General features: G+C 38.3%; 1 protein-coding gene across 1 annotated transcript; it reads left to right on the top strand.

Moving 5' to 3' along the window:
- The first annotated feature begins 4585 nt into the window (after positions 1-4585).
- On the top strand, positions 4586-17121 carry LOC110738093 (transmembrane emp24 domain-containing protein p24beta3-like). The gene is made up of 4 exons (XM_021918461.1): positions 4586-4983; positions 12505-12691; positions 12805-12912; positions 16709-17121. Exons 1-4 carry the CDS (start codon positions 4759-4761, stop codon positions 16840-16842), a joined length of 654 nt encoding a protein of 217 aa, XP_021774153.1. The 5' UTR covers positions 4586-4758; the 3' UTR covers positions 16843-17121.
- Positions 17122-17476: the final 355 nt, after the last annotated feature.

The raw sequence follows: 17476 nt of genomic DNA, 5'->3' as shown, positions 1-17476 counted from the left end.
AGAGGACGTATCTGTGATTGACACGTGGCAGGCTCCTATTGGCCTTCGTGAAGGACACGTGGCGGAACCTGGTTGGTCCACTTGTCAGACGGTGATTGGTGGATAAAAATCCCCTAATCAATTACTACAAAATTGGCCGAAGAGACCCGTCCAAATTAGCCAAAGAGACTGCCTTAGAGGCGATCTCTAGCACAGCAGTCTCTTTGGCAAAGAGACTGCTTTTTAGAGGCGGTCTCTAGAATGAGAAAGCTAGACCGCCTCTTTAAGATAAGCGATCTTAATTTTAAGAATATTCCAATCCACCAAATCATTTTGGTCCCAAATGACCATTTAAAATAAAAGTTTATCGCGATGCAAGAATGGGCGCGACTCCATTCTCACAAAATTAGTCTAGGATCCCATCTAACTTTCATTATAAATATAATGTAAATACCAAAAGAGAAGAGGACATGTTGATCAAAAAAGCCTCGAAAAGCCACGGGCTACCATCGTGTACCCTAACCCATAATTGTCAATACTCCAGAAGTGCACGCTTTCCAGAGTTTTATTGCTCATCCATGTTTCACTTTACGTGATTACAATTTTAATTAATAGCCGACTCAATCAAGTAGAACATACATAACAATCATACATCAATTCACTTTTAATTTTATTTAGGACAATGGTTGACCTTTAATTCCATTAAACTTCCAAATTATCCAAAATTGTTGATCATAGTCAACCCACCTAGCCAATTCGGCTTAATCCACCTTTACTCAACATACTAACAAGTCATGATTGAGTAATAAATAAATAAATAATAACCTTGTGGAATACTTAATAAATTCATTCCACTCAAACCATTTAATTCCAATCCTTTGATAATCCAAATGTGGTTAATAAACAAATCCAATAAAAATATGCTTGTATCAACATTCCATACAAAGAATTAATCCAATATAATTCAACATGCTTGCATCCATAATTCCATACAAACATACTCAATTCACCATAACATGCCTCATAAACATAAGCACATGAATTAAATCAATGTATAACCAAACAATTTCCATCCAAGTGTTCCCTAATCATGAAACTAAGTTCTTTCCTTTTGGTACCTAAACATGATACTACTTATAACGAAGTAGACATGTACGTACCTCGTATAAACAATCCTTTGTGCCACTTTTAATCAATTAAAAGTCTCCTATGTAAAAATTACTTCCTATAAAACAACCAACAACAATAAATTAATACTTAACCAAAAATTCCAGCAATATAAATTAGATTAGAACTCCTTAAAACTTCACCAAAAACATGTTTTTATGCTTAGTTATGCATTAGAAATACAATAGGAATAAAAGCCCCAAATTAATTGATCATAAGAATCCTAAAATCCCTATTTCAATAAATTGAAACCCTAGGTTTTATAATCACAAAATCTGAAAATTTATAACATAATTAAAATCTGAAATTATAAGTTTAAGCTATCAAAAACATGAATTTGATACTAAAAATATAAACTGTATATTATAAAATCAAAACCCAAAACTAATTTAACAAACATTGAACAAAAAAAAAATACAAAGGGAAGAGAGAGAAGAGGGAGCAAGCAGCCACGTGGGTCGCGCTGCTGGTGGTGTGCCGGCAGTCAGGGGGCGGTGCCGGTGACCGGCAGTGGTGTGGCAGTAGGTGGCAGTCGGTGGGGGCAGCAAGGTGAGTGAAAACTCACGTAAGAAAGAAAGGAAAAGAAAAAAAAAGAAAAAGAAAAGAAAGAAAAAGGAGAGAGAAAAATAAAAGAAAGGAAAAAAAAAAATAAAAGGGAAAAGAAAATACTAACCTTTTTGTGTGGGGAAAATTTGGGGATGTATGGAGTATTTATAGGAGATAGATTTGTAGGGTAAATATGAATATTGGGCCTCATAAAATTAATGGGCTAATTGAATAAGTAAAGTGAAGTTGACTTTGATTGTTTGGACATGAATTATAGAATGATGGTATGTAAAAAAAATTTGTACCAAAATAATTTTCGACCCAAATTAAAAATTGAAACCTTTGAAATTAAATTCCGGAAAAATACAAATATATATTATAAATGAAATAAAATTCCATTTATAAATTATTTTAAAAATATGGGGGATTACAAAATGCATGGCCGTGCTCGGATGGATTTTAGAAATCATCTGTTTATTGACAGTCGGACTCGGAATCGAGAAACACTTCTGGACGTAATAAGGATGACGAAATAATCTTACCTTATAATTCATGAAGAGACATCAAGCAATATAGGAAAAAGGTTGTACACTAAATGCGCACTTGTCCGAAAGGACAAGTGGGAGATTGAAAGGAATGGTGTCCTTCGAACAAGTGTACTATTCCGTTAGTGGGTTCAGAATTATTAGAAAGCTAATATATTCAGCAAGGTCAAGTGATCGGAATGCCTAGGTGGAGGCCGCTTCCGATCAGTAATATTAATGCATAATTAATATTACAGCTTAATCTTGAATGAACCCTTCGGGTCACACCCTTAGCAGTAAACAAACCGACTCGAAGAATTAATTCGGAAGAAATTAATTCGTCGCCCGAGTATTAAATATTTAGACGTCAGTAATTCGAGCTTGGATCGTCAAAACCGAGCGTCAGAGAATCTCAAATGACGAGCCAAAATTTAGGATTTGGCAAGACGAGAACTTGCTTCAAGTAACAAGCTAGTAAAATCCTAGCCACTCGAAATGCTAGGAAAGCGCGCCCAATAGGAGCGTGCCACGTGGCAGCACACATGGCAAAACGCCATATGCAGCACACGTGGCAGCGCGCCACTATGGCGACACATGTGGCAAGGGTCGTGGACCCGGGGCGATAGGTCATGGACACGGGCCAAAATAAAATGGCCCAACCGAACCTAACTTGGGGCTCAAGGTTAGGTGACACATGGTTAGTTCACATTGCATGTGAAATGCCTTCGGGACCAAGTGGGAAAGTGGTCCTCACCTAACCATGTGACACTTGTTACTTTTTCCTTGGTTTATTTAACTAAGAATTGAATTCATCAATCTTTCCATGTGGGATCTTTTTGTGAAAAGTCCCACATTGAAAGATGAGTGGAATTCACAAGCTATCCTTCCTTATAAATAGCCAAAGCATGACATGAGAATTGCTTGCTTGAGTAGGAGTTCAAAAGAGCATTGCATTAGCAAAAACTCTTAAACTCACATAATACTCGGGTTTTGGTCGGACCTCGCTAACCTCGATGTAACGGACCTAAAAGTCGCTAGTAGTTTTTGCGGGTGGATTTCCGTAGGAGGCTCGCATATTTTCGGAGCTTAAAGCTTTCAAGTAAGAGCCCGACTTTGAGGGCGAAGCACGCTACAAAAGTAAATTCCGATTTTATCCTTTTATGTTTATTTGTTATGCTTTATGGTTTTATTAATTGCGAGTGGTTCTTTGGGTCGGGGTTGTTTCCGCGGTAAGTTGGACTTACCAAACCCCAACAAGTCAGCCAGGGGTTATTTTGTCAAGGGTTACTCGATTAGTTATGGGTTACTCGGTCAATTTGGGGTTACTCGGTTGGTTAGGGGTAACTCAGTTAGGGGTTATTTTATCGGTCAAGGGTTACTCATCAATTAGGGGTTACTCGATTGGTAAGGGGTTACTTGGTCAGGGGATACTCATTCTGGGGTTACTTATTGGTCGAGGTTACTCAATCGACAAGGATTACCTTATCAGAGATTACTCATGTATTTGTTGGCCACACAGTGTCGCCAACTACACACAAAATTTGTTAAACAAAACGCGAAACATCGTCCGAGCTACAAACTAGTTTCCTTATAAAAAAAATCTTGTACTCCTATTAGTTCTATCATATAATTAATATATATAGCTAAACTTTTTTCCAGGCCACGAGACAGTGACACTTGGCGTTCCAACTTTTCGCCAAGTGTCGCGCCACGTTGAACAAAATAGACTTGTAGGATTAAAAAAGAAAAAAATTAGTATAGAATTCTATTTTCAATCAAACTTGGATAGAATTTCAGGATAAAGTTATAGTTTATAGTTTTATTTTTGATAAAATACAAATATTTCAGATATACAAATTGAAATATAATTTTATTCTAAAAAAGTTTTAGATTATAATTCTAAAAGGTTATCATATGATTTTATTTTTTATATCATAATATTTTTTGAGCGAAAAAAGTAGTTCAAAACGTAAATCATCCCTTTATAATATATATCATAATCGGTTAAAATAATATACTTCACAATTTAATACTGTATAATTTTATTAGTATGTAGACCTATCAATCAGGGTCGGGTCATGAGCTAAGTCATCTCAAATCGGATCACTTCATGTTACGGGCCAAGAAATGTTTAACTCTTGCCTAAAGTTTTGGATTCGGGTTAACCCAACTGGCTTTGAACCTTTTTTTTTTTTTATTTAATTTACTTTTTCGCTAATTTTTAATCTTTTTAATGTCATTACATGCCTAATAAATTGCAAATCGTCACGAAAACACATCAATTGCTAAATAATTTATCTTAAAAGTTAATAAACAACTCCAGCGTTCCACGGAATACAAAACTAGTTTCTCCCTTCTAAGCCATGTTCCCCTACGTGTTATCGCCAATCACAAATCGCCACTTCAAATTAACAAATTTTGTATAACAAAAACAAACGACACCGTCATAAAATCACCTCTGCAATTCTTCTCCACATCCCCCCTTCCTATTCTCCGTCAAATCAAACTTCGCCGGAAAACAACCGGGATTTTGCCGGCAAATATGGCGGTCAAAGGAGAGAGAAATCGATTGATACAGATCTACACCATACTTGGACTCTTATTGAGCTGCTATGTTTCGAACATCTCTGCTCTCTCCGTCACTGTAAACGATGTCGAATGTATCTATGAATATGTTCTTTACGAAGGCGATACAATTTCTGGAAACTTCGTTGTTGTTGATCATGATATTTTTTGGAGCTCCGATCACCCTGGGATCGATTTTACTGTATGTTTATCCCTAATTCCTACAATTTCTGATAATTTTTTTTGTTGAGTTTTGATTTTTTGATTGATGATTTAAGTTGATTAGGGTTATTGTGGTATCTGTTTATCTTCAATTTGTCGAAAAATTACATAAATTTTGATTTTTTTAATTAGATGCACTTTGGGGAAATATTTTGGTGGATTATTTGTAATAATTTGCTTAGGTTTTTTTTTCGTAGTTATTGATTGACTCGAAATTGTAGGGTAATGTAATTTTATACTAGATTATAGTTGTATGTTGATTCATAATACATATAGAAAGAAAGATATTGGGAAAGGCAGTGCAATTCTGGTTCTTTGATGCGTGTATTAGACTTTGATGTAGCTCATGTCCTTACAATGCTTGTTTTGTACGAGTAATAGCTAGTAATTGTTTTGATGAGCTTTCAGCCGGGCGAAAATTATTGGGTAATGTAATTTTTTTTACAAGATTATATTTATACATGTACGGAGTAAGGTACTGGGAAAGGCAGTGCAATTCCGATTCATTGATGCTTATATTAGACTTCGAAGTAGCTCATGTCCAGCTTACAATGTTTGTTTTTTACGAGTAATAGCTAGAGATTTTGCTGATGAGTCTTCAGGTGTGGTATTGGAGTAAATCTAGAAGCATTTGACGTTAATCCAACTATTTCGATTTATTATTTTTTAATACGAAGTTAATATATTGTGACATTTTCATTATAAATTAAAGCTTTACAACTTACAATTGAGCTTTTTCCATTAGCTTAGAAATGGTGCTGATTAAAGTTCGAGTATAGGTGTTTGAACTTGACATTTTCCGGAATTATCGATAGTACTTATGGGTATAGGTGTTTGGTTGACAATAATGAGTCATAGTAATGGACTTATGGTAATGAATCCATGTGTTGTTTTGCTTGGAAGATCACATGCCAAAGTCCATAGTAACGCTTTGAATAATACATTACATATCCTAATATGTGTTTAGCTTTACAAATTTTTATTTCCAATCAAATTTTATTTCCAAGTATTAACAAGTAGGAATGAAAATTTAAGGAAAAAAATGCATACATATTTGAGGTAGAGTTGTATTACTATGGAAATTGACAAGGCATTCTTTATTTATTTTTAAGTTACGTACAAATGTTATATCATTATGAGTTATGAGTCTTATGTAATATGAGTATGTACTAAGGTCTATCAAGTTAGTGCTAGAGAATAAGGTAAGATCAGTGAAGAATCAAGCTAAAAGGATAAAAAAAAAACAGAGGAAATCAAGGGAATGTAGTAATATTATTGAACGGAGTATCCAACAATACCACCTTCTTTTGAGAGGAAGGAGCTCTCCCAAATCTACTTCTTAATTAAATTCTCTGATACATTCCCCTTTCCCTGATTCTCTATTAATACCCCCAAAAATAAGCCATAAACAAATGCCAGCCTATAATAACAGAATCCTAACAAACTTTCCCTCACATTACCAATCTACCCTTCTCCCAAATCTGAAATTAACCACCTGACAGCTCAGCAACTTCTATCTTCTGATTATTTCTTGATCCTTCTAGCACTTCTGGTTATTTCCTGATTCTTCTAGCATAAGTGAAACGAATATCCGGTTTAGGCTGAGTCCTTGCAATACCCCCCACCCAAAGTTTCACCTTGTCCTCAAGGTGGAAACTAGGAAACCTGAGATTGACTTCCTCAAAATACTCCCAAGTAGCCTCAAAGTCCTGCAGGCCCTTCCAATGAATGAGCACTTCCATGGCAGCTTGTGAATTCCTGACCCCCAACACAGCCCAAGGCTCAACTTCCAACACCAAATCAGCAGCTAGCTGGGCAGGAAGATTAGTAGGCTTGTTCACTGAACCAATGGCCTTCTTCAACTGAGAAATATGAAATACAGGGTGTATTTTAGTTCCTGGGGGAAGCTGCAACTTGTAAGCCACCTTGCCAATCCGCTGAATCACCTGGTAAGGACCATAGAAACGGGGTGACAGCTTATCATTAGACCTTCTCACCAAGGACCTCTGTCTATAAGGCTGGAGTTTGAGATACACCATATCTCCCACCTGAAACTCACCTTCCCTCCTACCCTTGTCTTCATATTGTTGCATATACACCTGAGCTTGCACCAAGTGGAACTTCAAGTCATCAAGAATGGCATCGCGTTCCTGCAATTGTTCCTCAACAGAAGACACAGCAGTGCTACCAGCAGAGAACCTGATCAGTTGAGGGGGGTCTCTGCCATAAAGTGCCTTGAACGGGGTGTAATTGGTAGCCGTGTGAAATGAGGTATTATACCAATATTCTGCCCATGGTAGCCAACGAGCCCAAGTATGAGGTTTGCCGTTCACAAAGCATCTCAAATACGATTCCACTCCCTTGTTGACCACCTCAGCCGTCTGTCTGAGGATGGTAGGCCGTGCTGCGCATAAGCTGCGTACCTTGAAGCTTGAACAATTCAGTCCAAATAATGCTAAGGAACACTTTGTCCCGATCTGACACAATGGAGCCAGGGATACCATGCAACCTCACTATCTCGGACATGAAGCAATGTGCCACACTCTAGGCAGAAAAAGGATGTTTGAGGGGTATGAAATGTCCATACTTGGTTAGTCTATCAACAACCACGAGTATGGTGTCCCACCCTTGAGATTTAGGCAAACCTTCGACAAAGTCCATCGAAATGTCCTCCCAAACCCTCTCCGGGATTGGTAATGGTTGTAGCAACCCCAAAGGAGACAAGGTAGAGGTTTTTTTTCTGTTGACACACGTGGCAATATTGAACATAATTTGCTACATCTTTCCTCATCCCAAACCAGAACCATTCTCCTGCCAATCTTTGATATGTCTTGAGTTCACCCGCGTGCCCACCTATCAGAGAGTCATGATATTCTCTGAGGAGCCTGGTGGTCAGATCACTGTGCTTTGGAATTACTACCCGCCCCTTGTATTTTAAGACTCCATTCTCCAGAGAAAACCACTTGGGGGTGGTTTCCTTCTTTTGAAGCTGCAAAATCAAACGTTGCAACACCTCATCTTTCTCTATAAAGGACTGCACATACTCCCAACGAAGACTACAGGAAGTAACCAGGGAACCATACTCAATATCGGGGTTGTGTTGCCTAGAAAGGGCGTCTGCCACTTTATTGGTAGGACCCGGCTTATAATGAATTTCAAAAGTGTAACCCAACAATTTGCTAATCCACTTTTGGTAGGCTTGACCCACCTCTCTTTGCTCCAAAAGATACTTTAGGCTCCTCTGATCAGTGCGAACAATAAAGTGTCGTCCTAACAAATAGTGTCTCCATTTCTCCACCGCAAGGACGATTGCCATTAATTCCTTCTCATAGATGGGTTTCCCTCGATTGTGGATGCCCAAAACCTTGCTGAAATATGCTACTGGGTGACCTGCTTGTAACAGAACAGCCCCCAATCCATGCCCTGATGCATCCGTTTCTACAATGAAAGGTAGAGAGAAATTAGGTGCTGCTAAGATGGGCGCGTTGACCATAGCAGTCTTGAGAGCCTGGTAAGCAGTAGTGGCAGCCTCTGTCCACCCAAAATTTTCCTTCCGTAGTTGATCAGTCAAAGGAAGAGCCAACTGAGCATAGCCTCTTATGAACTTGCGGTAATACCCCGTAAGGCCAAGAAATCCCCGAAGTTGCTTCAAAGTCGTGGGAGGAGGCCAATCTAACATTGCTTGAATCTTAGAAGAGTCCACTTCAACCCCAGCAGCCGAAATAACGTGACCCAAGTAAGCCACCTTTTCCTTACCTACTTCGCACTTCTTAAAATTAGCGAAAAGCTGATGGTCTGCCAAAGTTTGCAACACTTGCTGCAAGTGTACTTTGTGAGTCTCCACACAAGGGCTGTATACTAAAATGTCGTCAAAAAAAACCAACACGAACTTACGCAAGAACGGCTTGAAGACTTCGTTCATAAGCGACTGGAAGGTTGCTGGGGCGTTGGTGAGCCCAAAGGGCATTACGAGGAATTCGAAATGTCCTTCGTGGGTTCGAAACGCCGTCTTGTGTATGTCCTCGGGCTTAACCCGAATCTGATGGTAACCAGATTTTAGGTCCAATTTTGTGAAAATCACTGAACCCCCCAATTCATCAAGTAATTCGTCAATGATGGGAATTGGAAACTTATCAGGGACTGTTTCTTTGTTTAAAGCCCTGTAATCGACACAGAATCACCATGAACCGTCCTTTTTAACCAACAAAACGGGGCTAGAATAGGCACTGGTCGAGGTCTGAATTATCCCTGCATTGAGCATATCTGTGACTAATTTTTCAATCTCATCCTTCAGTGACTGGGGTATCTGTATGGCCGAACACTGACCGGATTGGCTCCACTTTTCAGTACAACGGCATGCTCAATCTGCCTATGTGGGGGCAAGCCTTCTGGCATGTGAAAAACCTCCTGAAATTGCTGTACCAGAGGTTGGAAGGCAGGAGGAATTATGGGTCCTTCCTCACTTGCCATCTCCAGATGATTAAATTCAAGCAAGTAACCATGTCCTTCTTTCTGCAAATTTTTAATCATAGCCTTCAAAGAAATTCCAGTACGCCCCAAGTGTGGATCACCTGTCAAGGTGATCATATTACCATCCAATTGAAACTTCAGGGTCTGAGTTTTCCAATTGGTCGTGATTGTGCCCAATTTTTCCAACCATTGAATACCTAGTATCATATCCGAACTTCCCAACGGCAGAATGAGGAAATCCTCTACTATCACCACCCCCTGAAGGTCCAGCAAAACGCCTTTGCATACACCTTCCCCTTGCACCGCTTCTCCCGTTCCAAGTGTAACACCGAAACTTCTGGAATCAGTTGGGTTCAGACCCAATTTCTGGGCAGCAACTTTGGAAATGAAGTTATGGGTTGCACCCGGATCAATCATCACCACCACCAAGCAACCATTCACCACACCTGCCATACGCATTGTCTTTGGACTCGTTAACCCCATCACTGAACATAATGAAACACCAGGGGTCCGGGTCGGTTCTGGTGGAGGAGGTAGGGGGTCATCAGGGATCGTCTCAGGAATTGTCTCAACCATGGCGCACTCACCAACATCTATCTCGTCCTCTTCCTCCACCGTGAGCAGAACGCTCAAACCGCGGCGCTGACATCGGTGATTTATGTTCCATTTTTCGTCGCAACGGAAACATAGACCTTGCTCCTGCTTCTGCTGAAGCTCTTTCTCGGTGAGCCGCCGAAATCCGGTGGTTTTTTTTGTGGGTATTGGGGTTGTTTTGGGTCGGAAAAGGCTGATTGGTGGTGGAGTGGTGGGTCGGGTTTGTGTTTAGGGTTGGTATCGATCTGGGTAATGTGTTTAGGTTGGGTCGTGGGTTTGGTAAGGGAGATCGCCAACTGGGTAGCCCAGTAGCAGGTTTGGGCCTTGGGCTGAGTTTAAGTTTTTCCTCAACCCGCATCGCTAACTCCATGGCCCGATCCAAGGTGATCGGATCCAAGAGTCGGACCTCGACCCGGATTTCTTCACTCAAGCCATTTATAAACTGGCCCTTAGCAATCTCCTCTGGAACTCCCTCAATCGGAGCCAACAGTTCAATGAAACGCCGTTGATAATCCGCCACCGACCCGGTTTGCTGGTGGGCAAGCCACTGCTCATGCAGCGTTCCGGTGGCGGTGGATCTGAAGCGACAGAGAAGCAGTTTTTTTAGTGCCTCCCACGTCATCAGAGGGTGGCGCCGATGTTCCCATTGGTACCAAAGTAACGCATCTCCGTCGAGCGCCACCACCGCAGCCTCCAAGCGATCCTCCTCCGTCAGCCGGTAGAAATGGAAGAACCTCTCAGCACGGAGGATCCACCAATCAGGATTGTTACCGTCAAAAAGGGGCAAATCGAGTTTGCGCAACTTCCAATTCGAATGTCCACCGAGTGAACCACCACTACGATCTTCCAGTCGAGGCTGTGAAGAAAATGGGTTATCCCATTGATTCTGAGTTAGCGAAGAACCAAACTCAGCTCGAATTCGCTCTTGCCCAGCAGCAATCTGGGAAGCGAAGTCAGTTTTGAATGCTGCCATGGCGGTGGTGATCTCCTGAGCAACGCGCGACGGCAGCCCAGCAATCTCCTGTTCCAGCAAATCCAACTGTTGTCCATGGTTCAAGCGTGCCATCTTCCTATCCAAACCAGAACGTCACTGCTCTGATACCAAATTTGCTAGAGAATAAGGTAAGATCAGTGAAGAATCAAGCTAAAAGGATAAAAAAAAAAACAGAGGAAATCAAGGGAATGTAGTAATATTATTGAACGGAGTATCCAACAATACCACCTTCTTTTGAGAGGAAGGAGCTCTCCCAAATCTACTTCTTAATTAAATTCTCTGATACATTCCCCTTTCCCTGATTCTCTATTAATACCCCCAAAAATAAGCCATAAACAAATGCCAGCCTATAATAACAGAATCCTAACAAACTTTCCCTCACATTACCAATCTACCCTTCTCCCAAATCTGAAATTAACCACCTGACAGCTCAGCAACTTCTATCTTCTGATTATTTCTTGATCCTTCTAGCACTTCTGGTTATTTCCTGATTCTTCTAGCATAAGTGAAACGAATATCCGGTTTAGGCTGAGTCCTTGCAATTAGATAGAGCAACAATTCAGAATTGTTTGTGTGTATCCAATGGTCCATCACTGAAAATATTGATATTATTTTTATACCTATTGTTGTGGATACATCATATCATATACAAGTATCAAAAGATAGGAAAACATAAATTTCAGGATAGAAGTAAAAGAGAAGCTTAGTCAAACTATTTAGCAATAAGGCAGGATAGGTTCTTGTCAGACTCAGCATGATGCTTCTGAACAGGGGTTTCCAGCAATTTGTTGAAGACATCTTCATAATATGAATTTTGTCTAATTATATTTTGAAAAATAAAAGAAGAAAACGAAAGAGGGCGTTAGAATGTTTAATTGTCTTGAAAGTCTTAAGTCTTGACTTTCTTGACATTCCCCATTCAAGGAGTCATATAGCTGAAAGAAATCTCTGTTCATAAATTGAGAAAGATTGTTTACTTGCATAGTTGGGTGTCAAGAATCATCTGCACATCTACTAAGCATGCTCCTTGAAAAATCTGCTGTAGCTAGTAGCCATGAAACAGTTTGCTAGCCTCTTTAGTGAGCAGATCAGGCGTGGCAGCATTATAATAAATAATGGTTTGCACAAGTCAAACTCTGGTTTTGCTCTCGCATTCGTTAATTAGATGATTAGTGGATTATTGTAAAACTAATTGCAGTCCACAGCAAATTTAAAAGATTAGTGAAACCACACATACCTCCCCCCCCCCCTCTCCCTCTCTCTTATATTTTTTGTCTGATCTAATATGGAAGATTCTTTCACTGTCTGGTCAGGATATACCTTCCTACCATGTGTGCTTTCAAAGCTGTACTTTTTTCCAGTTATGTAACCATATGCCTGGTTGCTGGATCTATGTACTCGCTCCCAATTGGTTCATATGTGATTATTGTGGCTTCATTGCAGGTGACATCCCCGGCAGGTAATGTTGTCCATAATCAGAAAGGAACAGCTGGTGACAAGTTTGAACTGAAAGCTCCCCGAAGTGGGATGTATAAATTCTGTTTTCACAATCCATACTCAGCACCAGAGACCGTCTCTTTCTACATTCACGTTGGCCATATTCCAAGCGAGCATAATATTGCAAAAGATGGTTTGTGAATGTTTCCATCAATTAAATATTCTTTTTCTTAGAGAGTATGCTGATGTTCTTAGACTTTTGTCAGTCTTTCACGTCTTACACATTGTTGTTGTACTGCTATGTAGAGCACTTGGACCCAATCAATGTCAAAATTGCTGAGCTCAGAGAAGAACTGGAGTCTGTAACGGCAGAGCAGAAGTATTTGAAAGCACGTGATACACGTCATCGTCATAGTAAGTTCCTATTGTATTTCTATAACTAAATTACAATGATGTTATCTTTTTTTTCTCGTCCTTTTTTAAAAATGTGAGATGGGCCCATGGGCATTATGAATTTTTTGTTATTTTTTACTGGTATGGCCTTCAACTGCAAGAGATTGCTTATTTTTTTAGTGAGAGAAGGTGAAGGTGAAGTTTGTATTACATGAAAGAATTGTTCACCGAAGACTTAGGGGACCACATCTCCTGAATCTCAATATTGCCAATATAGGGAGACCCACAGACTACCATATTCCTCAAATTAATGCTAGTATACTATGATTATTTGTAGATAGCATCATATTCTAATCTATGTATTATTTTAGTTTGTTTGAAAAAAGCAATGATGTATGCATGCCAAAGCCAACTGAGAGTCTAGGTTGCTTGGAAACAGAAATATTTAATATGAAAATAAAGGAGAATTGTCAATGAAACTTTCAAAGATGTATTTCATAAGACTGATCTCAAGTTTTATTTACATGCTGTGACCTCATTAAAAGATCTGGGATCTGTCTTTGAATCAATGTAAATCTATCTTTGGGATAATCACTGTGATTGTAGGACTGAATATATCTTGAGCATATTCCTGGCTTATAAGGGTGTCCATAGGACTTGAATCTACTATGACAAAATGAAAACATCTGAATTTTCTAGCAGATCTACACTCCTGTTGTCCTGTTTTCCTTTTGTTTAAAATTAAGTGTTTTATTGAAATAAGGAGATGAACATAAAGGCTAGTCAGCTGGTCTGCTGTGTCTTTGTTGCTCACCTTGATTAGCAATCTTTTGAAGCTGTGAGACTTCTTTGTTGGTTTATCTTCACCATGCTCCAAGGAACCAGACACCTCATTTGTTATAAGGAGTGAATCTGATAATTTTTTCTATAATGAAATTTGACATAGGTATAAGGTGTTATCTTGAAAAAAAAAGTGTAGACCACTTGCTAAATTTCTATCCCAGGTCCCCCCAAATATTTGATATTGATATATTGAATATTGAAATATTGAATATTGAAATTTCACTGTACACATCATCTTTACAAGGTATATCCAAAACAAATGTTAAGTTCTGGATTAACAAAGAATTTTCCTATTACAATTGGATTTTGCTGAGGGTCAGCCCTAAGCCCTTCCCTTTTCAAAAGAGTTTTGATGAAGTAACAAGGTCTATCCAAGATGAGGTGTTTGTGGTGTTTGCTTTGCAGATGATATCGTTTTGATAGATGAAACAAAAAGCTGGGATTACTGTAAAGTTAGAGACATGGCTATAAAAACAAGTTTTCAAAAAAAAAAAAAAAAAAAGACATGGCTATAAAAACTAAAATTAGGAGGTTTAGTCTTTGTAGGAGTAAAGCATAGTACATGGAGTGTCATCTATACTAATATATTAAAAGGCGTTTATAAAATCGTCCATGTGCCACGTAGACTCTTCTATATTATGCCATGTCACTTCACAAACAATTCATGTCGCCATGTCACTTCACAAACAATTCATGTCGCTATGTCACTTTGCCACATCACTTCACAAACACTTCATAACGCCACATCTCATATTATTAAAAATATGAAGACTCGGAGATTCAAACCCCAAACCACTCATAACAAAATTGACTTTACAACCATCTAAACCAATTATCACACATATTATAAATATGAAAAAGAAATATACATAAGTGTATATAATTATTTAAAAAAACACACATTCATTCTTGATCTTTTAATCCACATTTATATATAAATACATAAAAGTATTATAATATAGAATAAACACAATAAAAAAAATCCAAAATTAGTTTTTTTTTTTATTTTTATTTTTTATATTAGAATATACTCATAATATGGTTTCAAAAAAATATAAATAAAAATAAAATACCCATACGGCCATAATAAAAAAAATTAACATGTCTTTTAAAGTGTCTAAAATAAAAATTATTCAAAGTGTCACCCGGGCAAAGCCCGGGGTCACACACTAGTGTTGGCATTAAAAGGGGGTCAAGCTAAGATGCTGTGACACTGGAATACTGGATGGTATAGACATTAAGGAGTTTTTTGTTAATGAATGTTTTAAGTACCTCTGGTTGATTCTACATAGAAACAGAAACGTAAATCTGGACGTAACTCATAGAATTAAGTATGGGTGGCTCAAATGGAGTATGGAGAACAAAGCAGGGATTGACTGGGTAATTTCGTGATCGTAATATACCTTAAAGCTCAGAACGGAAGTTCTATAAGAAGACAACTAGACCAACATTATTGTACGGATTGGAATATTTGGAGTTTATGAAGAAACACATTAAGCGATGAGTGTAGTAGAGATGCGTGGGAACACATTGAGAGATAACATTAGGAATGTACATTTTTGGAGGAAAGTTACATTGAGGGATAACATTAGGAATGTACAATTGTACATTAAAGTTGCAATTCAATATTGAGAATAAGACAGGAAGAATCAGATGGTTTGGGTATGTAAGATGTCGATGGGAAGATGTACCAGTAAAGAAGGTGGAGAGTTGGGGTATTGGAGATTTCAAATGTAGTCAAGGAAGACCTAAGATGAATTGAATGAAGAGAGTTAAAAAGGACATGGAGAAAGTGGGCTTACAATGTGTGATGTAGCATTAGATAAAAGGGAATATAGATGAAGATAACTTGTTATTATCCATTTAACGTATTTTCTGGATCTCATAATACATTTGACTTCAGCAAATACCTAAGGAGTATACACAGGTTTGATAGAGGATAAAATCTGTATCTTTACTCTGTTGGTGCACTCATTTAGCCCGATCCCAGGAGAACCCAATGGCTTCTGACGAATGTGCAGAATTTGATTGCTTAGAAATTAGTTAACTAGCACCCCTCTGAGGCTCTGATACAATTTTTCTTGGCACCATTGTAGCCAGAAAACCTTTGCTTGCTTGACTGTTAGAGAAGTGATTGATACACTAAGCATCATATTAACATTCTTGCATGACTTATACATGCAATTTTAGGTTGCAATTTTCTGAGTGAGGTCAGTGATTTAAGTTTCTTTGGGAGATTCAGTAAATTAACTATAAAGATGGAGCTGGCATTTTTGTTCCACTGACGAAACGTGTTATTTAAGTTTCTGTTTCTCTTTCTGTTCACTTGATTTTTATGACTTATTTTTCAACTGCGGTGTCTTTTGGACTCAATCGAAGGTGTTGGTGTGTGAGGATCCCCACTTGGTTCAAAACATTTTTTAGTCCGTTTTTTGTTGAAATATATACCTATAAATTTTGCTATATTTATCAGTTTAAGCTTCACATTTCCTGCTTTTCAATGCATCAGATTGTCTGTTGTATTTTGACTGCTGAAGGAACTGTGAATGGAATTTTCTTATATCTTTGGGACTAGAGAACTTTTTCCTGGAGAATTTATCTCATTGAGGATGTGCTACGAGTCTTGCATCTTTATTACTGTGCCATACAGCTTTTTTAGGTTACTTCCTGTTGGCAGGATGTATCTTACATGTTTGATTTTCAATTCCCATTCTATTGTTCTAGTTCTCTCCCTTAATTTGTGGAAAATTTATAGTTGAATAAATGATTATTACATGAAAAGTTGGATACTACTCAAGTTCACGTTCCTATCACTTTGAGGCATGTAAAAGCCTCTCTTATCATTACAAGGTTGTAACTTATTAATATTCTGCATCAACATCGATACTAGTTAGTTGATTTGGCTTATTTTTTATAATTATTTATTTGCTGTTTGCAACCTAACTGAGCTATTTTGCATGCTTCTTTGCTGCAGCAAACGAGAGCACTAGAAAGCGTGTCATCTTTTATACATTGGCCGAATATTTGATGCTGATAGCAGCTAGTGGGCTTCAAGTCGTTTACATTCGTAAACTGTTCAGCAAGTCTGTGGGTTACAACCGTGTTTGAGCTGCAGCTATTAATTTTTTTGTTGCCGTTTACTAGATTTAGATACGAAAAACAGAGTGTATTTTGGCTGTTTTGTTTTATAGATCCCTCTTTTGCCACTTTCTATTTATTTATCCTTACTTTGGCTGTACGTTAGGTGAATATGTTGCAAAAAGTTACTTTGATTAGCCTCGGTTGATGTACTTTTCTTTCCGTTGGAGGGAAGCATTGCCTCAATAGAGGAAACTGGTTGTAGTCATTATCAAAATAGATATAATTTGAGACATGGTTCGTACAAAATATTGATCAGTACAAATGAGTATTAACAGCAGAAACTGAATGAGGTACAGTCAGGTTCCTCCTTATCAACAGCAGAAACTGAATGGAAAAGCAGCAATAACCACAGATTAACCATGGATTACAACTGTGTGCTGGAAATGAAAGTAAATAAAGTGGGAATCATAAGCTAATTAATACCAGTTATAAAAAGAGCAATTGGTAACAGGGATGGAAGTTTTGGTTTTTGATTTGGATTTGATACAAGCAGTCAAGCACTAAAAAACTTGTATTATAGCTTGGTTTTTAGATTATGATTTCTATAAAATCCAAACCAATCCCATTAGAGTTGACTAATTTGGATTCAAACCAAAAATGC

The sequence above is a fragment of the Chenopodium quinoa genome, unplaced genomic scaffold, assembly GCF_001683475.1.
Source record: "Chenopodium quinoa cultivar QQ74 unplaced genomic scaffold, ASM168347v1, whole genome shotgun sequence".
NCBI classification, from domain to species: domain Eukaryota; kingdom Viridiplantae; phylum Streptophyta; class Magnoliopsida; order Caryophyllales; family Amaranthaceae; genus Chenopodium; species Chenopodium quinoa.
Note: the sequence above shows the minus strand (reverse complement) of the source record. Positions and strands in the feature narration are given on the sequence as shown.